At 36.2% G+C, this 10480-nt stretch overlaps 2 protein-coding genes across 2 annotated transcripts; both read left to right on the forward strand.

Annotated features, from left to right (window-relative positions):
- The first annotated feature begins 3280 nt into the window (after positions 1–3280).
- LOC127976961 (uncharacterized) lies at positions 3281–6220 on the forward strand. The gene is made up of 3 exons (XM_052581554.1): positions 3281–3333; positions 5114–5238; positions 5406–6220. The coding sequence occupies exons 1-3, from the start codon at positions 3331–3333 to the stop codon at positions 6004–6006; spliced, it is 729 nt and encodes a 242-aa protein (XP_052437514.1). The 5' UTR covers positions 3281–3330; the 3' UTR covers positions 6007–6220.
- A 2773-nt stretch (positions 6221–8993) lies between these two features.
- Positions 8994–10208, forward strand: LOC127976943 (uncharacterized). The gene is made up of 3 exons (XM_052581534.1): positions 8994–9062; positions 9260–9384; positions 9604–10208. Exons 1-3 carry the CDS (start codon positions 9060–9062, stop codon positions 10160–10162), a joined length of 687 nt encoding a protein of 228 aa, XP_052437494.1. The 5' UTR covers positions 8994–9059; the 3' UTR covers positions 10163–10208.
- Positions 10209–10480: the final 272 nt, after the last annotated feature.

Consider the following 10480-nt stretch of genomic DNA (forward strand, 5'->3'; position numbering starts at 1 on the left):
TTTTGTGAAGAAACAGGTGTGAATCAGGTGGCCCCTATTTAAGGATGAAGCCAACACTTGTTGAACATGCATTTGAAAGCTGAGGAAAATGGGTCGTTCAAGACATTGTTCAGAAGAACAGCGTACTTTGATTAAAAAGTTGATTAGAGAGGGGAAAACCTATAAAGAGGTGCAAAAAATGATAGGCTGTTCAGCTAAAATGATCTCCAATGCCTTAAAATGGAGAGCAAAACCAGAGAGACGTGGAAGAAAACGGAAGACAACCATCAAAATGGATAGAAGAATAACCAGAATGGCAAAGGCTCAGCCAATGATCACCTCCAGGATGATCAAAGACAGTCTGGAGTTACCTGTAAGTACTGTGACAGTTAGAAGACGTCTGTGTGAAGCTAATCGATTTTCAAGAATCCCCCGCAAAGTCCCTCTGTTAAAAAAAAGGCATGTGCAGAAGAGGTTACAATTTGCCAAAGAACACATCAACTGGCCTAAAGAGAAATGGAGGAACATTTTGTGGACTGATGAGAGTAAAATTGTTCTTTTTGGGTCCAAGGGCCACAGGCAGTTTGTGAGACGACCCCCAAACTCTGAATTCAAGCCACAGTACACAGTGAAGACAGTGAAGCATGGAGGTGCAAGCATCATGATATGGGCATGTTTCTCCTACTATGGTGTTGGGCCTATTTATCGCATACCAGGGATCATGGATCAGTTTGCATATGTTAAAATACTTGAAGAGGTCATGTTGCCCTATTCTGAAGAGGACATGCCCTTGAAATGGTTGTTTCAACAAGACAATGACCCAAAACACACTAGTAAACGGGCAAAGTCTTGGTTCCAAACCAACAAAATTAATGTTATGGAGTGGCCAGCCCAATCTCCAGACCTTAATCCAATTGAGAACTTGTGGGGTGATATCAAAAATGCTGTTTCTGAAGCAAAACCAAGAAATGTGAATGAATTGTGGAATGTTGTTAAAGAATCATGGAGTGGAATAACAGCTGAGAGGTGCCACAAGTTGGTTGACTCCATGCCACACAGATGTCAAGCAGTTTTAAAAAACTGTGGTCATACAACTAAATATTAGTTTAGTGATTCACAGATTGCTAAATCCCAGAAAAAAAAAAATGTTTGTACAAAATAGTTTTGAGTTTGTACAGTCAAAGGTAGACACTGCTATTTTTTTGAACACACCCCTTTCAACTAATTGCCCAATTGCACAGCCTTAAGAGCGTGCATATCATGAATGCTGGGTCTTGTTTGTTTTCTGACAATCTACTGAACCTACTGGTAACTTGTTTGCCACGTAGCAATAAAAAATATACTAAAAACCTTGATTATTCTGGTTAGTCACATTGTACTGCTATTATTTTGAACAATACTGTATAAAGGCAAGGAAAAGTTGTTTATACTTATAACCTAGATATATTTTCTCAGTAGAAGCAAAAATATATGTCTACTTTTAAAATGGAAATAACCTTGTGATATTTAATGTTTTACCATCCCTAGTCAAAGCCTTATGCTTGGTATTCTGAAGACAATAAAGTAGTATCTGCAGTAAATAAAAATAAATGAATGAAATAAATGAATAAACTTATTTGAACTTATACAGTGAGGGAGTAAAAAATAACAATTGTCTTAGCTGATGTGTACTCTGCACAAGGTTCCACAGCTGTTGACCATTTCTTACCAAAATGATTTTCAGTGCATATATTGTGCTTCAATAAAACACATTTTAAAATCATTCAGCTTTGGTTTGGACATGCTTTCTCAGAAGACACATCTTGCCACATGCTGCCTATAGAAGTTTCTTAATCCAGGCTCTTATTTCTTTTAATTTTGATGATTATAACTGACAACTAAGGAAAATCCCAAATTCAGTATCTCAGAAAATTAGAATAGACTTAAGACCAATAAGAAGAGGATTTTTGAGATCTTCGCCAACTAAAAAATATGAACATGAAAAGTATAAGCATGTACAGCACTCAATACTTAATTGGGGCTCCTTTCCCTGAATAACTGCAGAAATGCGGCGTGGCGTGGAGTCGTTCAGTCTGTGGCACTGTTCAGGTGTGATGGGAGCCCAGGTTGCTCTGATAGTGGCCTTCAGCTCTTCTGCATCCTTGGGTTTGGCATATTGCATCTTTCTCTTCCCAATACGCCATAGATTTTTATTGGGGTTAAGGTCAGGCGAGTAAGAACAGGGATATGAACAGAGAACAGGGATACCATGGTCCTTAAACCAGGCACTGGAAACTTTGGCACTGTGTGCAGGGGCCAAGTCCTGTTGGAAAATGAAATCTTAATCTCCATAAAGTTGGTCAGCAGCAGGAAGCATGAAGTGCTCTAAAACATCCTGGTATACGGCTGTGTTGACCTTGGACCTCAGAAAACACTGTGGACCAACACCAGCAGATGCCATGGCACCCCAAACCATCACTCACTGTGGAAACTTTACACTGACTGGACCTCAAGCAACATGGATTGTGTGTCTCTCCTCTCTTCCTCCAGACCCTTGGACCCTGGTATCTAAAGGAAATGCAAAATTTACTTTCATCAGAGAATATAACTGTGGACCACTCAGCAGCAGTGCAGTCCTTTTTGAAGCGAGACGCTTCTGATGCTCTCTGTTATTTAAGAAAGGTTTGACACAAGGAATGCAACAGCTGAAACCCATGTCTTGCATACATCTTTCCAGAGTGGTTCTTGAAGCACTGACTCCAGCTGCAGTCCACTCTTTGTGAATCTCCCCTTCATTTTTGTATGGGTTTTGTTTCACAATCCTCTACAGAGTGCGGTTATCCCTATTGATTGTACACTTTTTTCTACCACATCTTTTCCTTCCCTTCGCCTCTCTATTAATGTGCTTGGACACAGAGTTCTGTGAACAGCCTGCCTCTTTTGCAATGACCTTTTGTCTTTTGCCCTCCTTGTGCAAGGTGTCAATGGTTATCTTTTGGACAACTGTCAAGTCAGCAGTCTTCCCCATGATTGTGTAGCCTACAGAACTAGACTAAGAGACCGTTTAAAGGCTTTGCAGGTGTTTTGAGCTAATTAGCTGATTAGAGTGTGGCACCAGGTGTCTTCAATATTGAACCTTTTCACAATATTCAAATTTTCTGCGATGTTAACTGAATTATTTGCCAATGTCAAACATTTCATCAAACAGAAATTGATAGAGACATCCCTGTTAAGGATGACAAGTACTGTAGCTTATCTTTCTTTTTTTACATAAGGGCAAACACAAGAAGAGAATAAATTAAACACATTTTCTTGCAGAGCAGATTCAACACTCAGTTCTCAGCATCTTCTCTAGAATCCTTCACAGCCATCATGGTATGTATCATTGCTATATATAATTATTAGTCTACATTTAAATTTTTTTTTTTTTTTTTTTTTTAAATGGTTACTGCTAATGTCACTGTAGCTTTTAACATTAATAACCACTAATAACCAATCGTTCACAAGCATCAAAAGATGTTGCTGTTGATGATGGACATGTGCTTGTATGCATGTGCCGGTTATGTTGTTTGTGATAATGTCCTTACCATTATACTTTACATTTTGGAATCCCACCTGAAAGTTCCTCTCCTCTGGGAAATACAAAGTGTTTGACTGCCTTTAACAAAGTAAGTCTTCTCCTAGAAATGGTGGAGGTCTGCAGAGATAGTGAGGCATATGCATGTCAGGCACTGATTCAATGTTCAGATCATTATTTCCTTAGACGCAAATTTTTAAAAAGGCATATTCTGTTGGATTGGATAGGTCTCATCAGATGCCAATAAGCTACTGGCTTTTTTAATGTCTCTCTTATAAACACAGCATTTGAAGCTTATATCCTGTCTTATTTTGTTTCTAGTTATATGCAGTTGTATTAATTGTTCAATTGCTGACACTTTAGTTGTGTCAAAATGATGGTGCTGCCTATAGACCCTTCTCTCAGGCAATAAGCAATCAAACAAAGAAAATCAAAAGGAAATCCCCATAAAGAACTCACTATGAGGATGTTAACACTTGACTGTACGTGTAAGAGGTGCAGCCCGCAGCATTATTTCAGCTCAATAAAAATGTCCATGGTCCTCCAACTTAACTCCTTTGACTATATGAAATGTTCTGTATGCCTGGCTACAGAGGTGAGTTTTCAGTATATAATGTATCGTATATGTTGATATCTGTAATTCAGCTGTAGATCTCTGTAATGTAATTTTAACAATAAAAATGCTATTTTTGTTATGTTAACTGAATTATATTTAGTAAAACTTGAATTAGAGCGCTCTGTAATTGGAATTTTTACTAATCAAAGTTACAACAGGTAGGGGAGTGGATATTTAAAGGTAAATGTGCTTGTCATTGTGCACCGTCTGTGTGCACTACCACCAGAGACATTTTAAGGAACAAAATGCTACTGTCTATCCACACACCACATTTGCAAGTCCGACTGTACTATAAGTCATATTTGTATCTGCAGGGTGCAGGGTTACATTTGTTTGCTTTTGTTTCATGATTTGATTGTATATACGTAGAGCAGGCCATGGATCATTGATAGAGAAGTGCAGTATGCGTCTGTGCTCAAGGGAACATTTCCACTAATGCAACTACAGCAAAACTTAAAAAAATGTAAATTATAACACCAACATCACTACTTATAACACACAAATGAAATGAAAACTCTTGTTGTACAAATAGTTCCTGTATAAGATATATCTCTGTTGCAAGCAATTTTCCCTTTTTCACATAAGCTTTCAAAAAGTGGTGGGGTCAAAATCGTCCATTGCAAAAATGGTGGGGACATGTCCCATTCATCCCCACCATAAAAGATGCTTATGGTAATACCAACATTCATTGTCACTGCAAGCCATCCCAGCTGTACTATCAAAATCTAGCACCGATGGTGATGTTTATTTTTGTTTTATTGATTTCTCTGCCCTTCTCTGATTTTAAACCTTCTAACTTTGGTCCAGGTGAGGCTTGAAGGAAGCTCCTGAAAGGAGGCTTACATACTTCTCCTTTAACTTTGTGTTCATTTAAATCTGTCAGCAGAGGTTTATTCATGTTATTATATTAAACATATTATGTACAGTTGTGCTGATGATTTTGCTTTTTTTTATCACTTTAGGTTTTCACTGTGCTGTCAAGGGCCCTTCTCCTGGTCTCTCTGCTTCCTCTTTGTACTCAAAGTGTGGATGATGAACTTGTAGACATTGGTAGTCTTGGCAAAATTACAGAGTTTTTTCGAAATAAGTAAGTTCTCACAATACTGTAACAGAGGTTAGAAACATTTGATTGTGCACACTTTTAGAGATCTCTGATAAAATCTATAAAAAATAACAGATCTGTGTGGACTCATACCCTTTTCAGCATGCATGTTTGAGTAGTAGTTTGCTTTGAATATGTTATTCTTTTTTCAGTTATGAAATGGGGCAATATGCAGTAGCCATCAATGTCCCAAAGGTTCAGTGTTTCACATTTGATGAGTCAACATTCCTGAAAGGAGAGAACAATGTAAGGCAAGATCTCCAAAAATTCATACCGATCTATTCAGGCACTGAACTGATTGCAGCAGGAGTTTTTCTAGGCAAACATTCAGAAGATCTACTGATGAATCCTCCAAATGAATCTTACTTGAAAAAATTGTTAGCAAAAAAAGGATCGGATGGATGTGTGGTTTTCTACACCTTAAACTCCCCCTGTATAGACAAGTGTCTCAGTGATAATGATGACAGCATTTTAAAAGGTCTTAATGAATTAAATGCACACACAGGAATTAAAGCCTTTGCTTTCAAACATATTTATGAGTTTGACCAAACACAAAACAAGAGTATTCTGCGTGCAGAACTGGGTAAGGTTGCTGAACTTGTGCCTCTCTACCGCTGTTTCTATGAATGTATCCTTTGTGGAATACCAGGTGCAAGCACACCAATAGCAGAGGAGTGTACATTGACAACTGAAGAATTTAGAAATTATATTAACAAAATTAATTCATATTCTCCAAGTAAGGCTTCAGGTTAATTGATGTGCTCATTAGACGATGTAGCCTTTCTTTCATGTGATGTCTGATGTTATTTCTTTCAAATCATTTCTTACATATTCCTTTTACATTTTAGTTTATTTTAGAAATTACTTTTCAGTGAGCCCTTCTAATAACAAATACTGACTGTCGTCATATTTAAATTTGTAAATGTAACTGCTTTGACAGTTCCAGTAAATTAAACATTTTGCAAAACCAAATTGTGTTTATTGCTATCTAAACCACTATATTTGTGGTTATTTATGTGGATGACTTTTATGTGGATAACTTTATTATAGTTCAGTTTAAAGTATCACATGTGTTGTTGTTTTATCTTAAAACTTAAATACTATAAATTTAACAAAACTATATATTCTAAATTGCCTAAATGTCAAAATTAGTACAATAATAATTACACGATGACAATATCTTTACAGAAAATTCACAATACTGAACATGAGTCATGGTTTTCCCTTACGAAAATTAACCATGGTTTACATTACAGTTTTTTACAGATGCTAGGACACATTTCTTAATACTTAGGTCACTCTTGCAAAACTCTTCACACAGTTCTCCTAACCAGCTTTCAGCTTGGCAAAGCAGTTCATTTCACATTCAAAATGCACTACAACTACCAAAACAATTCATTCAGGTCTCAAATCAACTCATTCTTCCAGAACACTAGCAAAGGTTGACAGCCGACAAACACAGTTTGTCACCCACAAAACAATGACCTAAAAAACACTAACAACATGTAGCATTATACAATGTTTTCTTGTGTAAAACAAGGACACATCTCTGTTTATAATTCACTGCAATACATGTTACTGGAAGGAATCAGACATGATGCAAAATTTGTCAATATTTTATGTCCTTTATTTATTTTTATAAATAATTAATTCCTAAATAAAAGATATTGTATACACACCATCCACTGATACAGATTCAATAGTAATGCTAATCTACTAATTGTCCAATTGTTATTATAGCATTTCATTTTAAGATTTAAAATATATTTCATTCAAATATTACTGTAGAAATGTACAAAATTCTGTTTTGTATTATGTTATTGTTTTGAACATAAGTTTAACAGTTTTGAAAACAGTATGTAAGCATGTGCAAATTGACTTGTACGTATAAGAGTTTTGGCAGTTGTTGTGTCTGAATGAGAAAATAATTCATGAAATTTGAGAGATGTAGTCATTGAATGCATTTTGTGCCAAAGCAATGATAATCGATCCTCAGTTTAGCCCACATAGACTTCTGTTGTGCTCACTGTGTGAAGAGTTTTGCAAAAGTGACCTAAGTATTGAGAAATGTGTCCTAGCATCTGTAAAAAACTGTAAAAGTGTAACCATGTTTTTTTTTAGTGGTTTGTTACAAACATAATTTTACTAGAATTTGTTAGACTATGGTTAGTGTAGCAAAAGCATGGTTAATTTCTGGTTACTGTGGTCTAACATGCTCTATTGGGAAAGTCGTGGCCTAGTGGTTAGAGAGTTTGACTGGTTGGAAAGGTTGTGGGTTCGAGTCTCTTTGTAAGGATTGTGTTGTTATCTGCCCTATAGCTCCCTTTAAAAGTATTATAAAATGATGTTCATAACATTTGTGTGCTAAATTACTACTGTAACTTTGCAGTAGATAATAATAATGTCCTTTAAAATACAGTAAGAAAGACAAAACAAAGACAAAACTTCAGTTAGCCTATTTTACAGATAAGTCTGTCCTGCACTTTAAACATGAACAGGTTAGTTCATCTTTTCAATTGTTACAATTAAAATGATGAACTGATATTAAATATCGTATTGCTGTTTGCCATTACTGTACAATGTTTTGCAAATGAACTTCTTTTAACTAAACAAATAATCAAATAAAATACTGAATGGAAGTAAAAACTGTTGAATTCTCATTTTTAAAGGTAGGCTATTGCAACTTTACAGCATTACGGATGGTATACCCAAGCTTATACTGTAATAAACTATGGAATAGTGGTATTCAAAGCTGGTAGCTACAGCCACCAGCGTCAGTTGCTGTTGCGTGTCTTTAGATCGGGGACTGAAGATTACCTGCACAGCACTATTCGCTGGCCTCCGTTTACATACGCAGATACCAACGATCATAAAGGGCAACGAGAGCCCCGGAGCGGTCATGTTTCACGCCGGGGTTAATGACACCAAGCTGCAGCTGACGGAGACACTAAAGAGGGACTTCAGGAGCCTGATCGAGATGGTGTGCAGCACATCGCCTGCGACACCAATCATTTTGTCAGGACCTCTTCCCACATATCAACAAGGACATGAAAGGTTCAGTAGACTTTTTGCTTTAAATGAGTGGTTATTGTCATGGTGTAAAGAACAGTCTCTGCATACCTATTAAGTTCTGTATCAGTTAAAAATTATTATTACTTACCTACAAGGCCCTTTATAGTTTAGCTCTTGCATACCACTAGTCTACTACCATGCTACAATCCAGCACGGTCTCCAAGTTCACATAACTCTGGACTTTTGGTAGTACCTAGGATAGCAAAGTCCACTAAAGGAGTTGGAGCTTTATTGCATTTGGTTCCCAAACTCTGGAATAGCTTTCCTGATAATGCTTTCTCTGTTTTAATCTAGATTATAGACTCATCTCTTTGGCCAAGCATTCAAATAATGCATCTCATAATCTTGGACTGCAGTTATGTCTGATCAAATGCATATTATTATTTCTTAGCTTGGGTTAAACAAATAAAATGTTCTTGTTTCTGTGTCAAAATACACTACGTTTCATTTCAGAGAATATTTTAGATGTGACTGAGAGGGTGGAGAGTTTCTGTGGTTTACACGTCTCACTATAGAGGAGTCAAAAAAAAAAAAAAGAAGCTATTAAATAAACCTCCCTTTTAACACCATAAATGACAGTTTACAAACAGTTACTATTTTTATCCCAATCTGGGTTTTAAAAGGGCTGGTCTAAAATCTGAATAAATTAATTTGCTCCTCATCATCACCACTGTGAGTCCACATCATTTTTGGAGCGCAATAAAGATTCTGTTAGATAATCCAAAAAGGACAACATGGTAAGCAACCTTACTATATTTTATATTCAGTTAGTCCATTTTAACCTTTTAACCTCATTTATCAATGCACTCTTTTGAATAAAATTGTAACTTTATCATAAAACTGGAGAGGTATGCTGTGCAGTTCAAACAGTAATATACAGTAATACACAGATACAATAGGACGGCTGATGATTTTGCTTTTTTCAACAATTTAGGTTTTAATTGTGCTGTCCAGAGCCCTTCTCCTAGTCTCTCTGCTTCATCTTTATTCTCAAAGTGTGGAGTGTGAGCCTGTGGACATTAACACTCTGCACGAAATTACAAGATTCTTTCATCAGAAGTAAGTTTTCATTTTACTGAAGTATTTGTTTATGGGAATTTTGGCACTTTCTGATTACATTTTGAGTTTTACATGTAATTTATTATATTCAGACTAAATACAAGAAGAGATAATAGATCGATTTGCTCTCATTCACACTTTTGCAGCACGCATGTTTGACCAGTACCTCATTTTTGAATATGTAATTGTGAAAATGTCTGTTTTCTCTTTTTTTTTCAGTTATGAAATAGGGCAGTATGCAGTAGCCATCAATGTCCCAAAGAAACAGTGTAAGAAAGGTTTCAAACCGTCAACATCTCGCGACTTCCTGAGAGAAGACAGAAATGTAGATGTGAGAAAGATCATAAGTGCTGATAAAAATCCAGTTTATGAAGGCAAAGAACTCATTGCTGCAGGTGTACAGACGACACCAAACCCTGCTCATTCAGAGTTTTTACTGATGAACCCTCCAGATGATTCACCCTTGACAAGATTGTTGAATAAGAGAAAGAATGGTTGTGTGGTTTTCTACACCTTAAACTCTCCCTGTATGAAAACCTGTCTCAATGACAGAGGCAAGTTCAACATTATAGGTGGGCTTAATAAATTAAAAAACTATGGGGGAATTAAAGCTTTTGTTTTCAAAAACATCTGGCATCATGATCGAAACAGAACAAATGAGCTGAGAGAGAAATTTCAGATGATTGCTAGTCACATTCCACTCTACCGCTGTGAACCAGAAAACTGTACCCTTTGTGGTTCAAACACTCAAATAAAGGGGGCTTGTTTAACTAACTAACTTTTTTTCTTAAATGCTTATTTTAATTTTACAGTGCTAAGGTACTGATGTTCAATGACTCTCTTGCTTGATTAATTGTCTTAACTAAATTTCAGATATTCTGTCTGTGTATAAATTGAGATGTGTTCTGTGTTATTAAAGTGGCTTTGCTATTGCTTTGGGGATGTTGAGTCTATTTATTTGAGATCTCTTTGCATCTGTTATGTTACACAATTAGCATGTTTAAATTTACTAAGGGCTTGTGCCAGAATAAACTCTTTAGATGATAAAAATGTAATGCTAGTTAATTCATTAATTAACCTGAACAAACAATGAGCA

Source organism: Carassius gibelio, chromosome B18, assembly GCF_023724105.1.
Source record: "Carassius gibelio isolate Cgi1373 ecotype wild population from Czech Republic chromosome B18, carGib1.2-hapl.c, whole genome shotgun sequence".
NCBI classification, from domain to species: domain Eukaryota; kingdom Metazoa; phylum Chordata; class Actinopteri; order Cypriniformes; family Cyprinidae; genus Carassius; species Carassius gibelio.

Bases quoted from the DNA above. Each gene is read 5' to 3' on its own strand.
- LOC127976961 (XM_052581554.1), top strand. The intron at 5,239-5,405 runs GTAAGTTCTCAC...TTCTTTTTTCAG, and splicing joins ACAGAGTTTTTTCGAAATAA to TTATGAAATGGGGCAATATG.
- LOC127976943 (XM_052581534.1), top strand. The intron at 9,385-9,603 runs GTAAGTTTTCAT...TTTTTTTTTCAG, and splicing joins ACAAGATTCTTTCATCAGAA to TTATGAAATAGGGCAGTATG.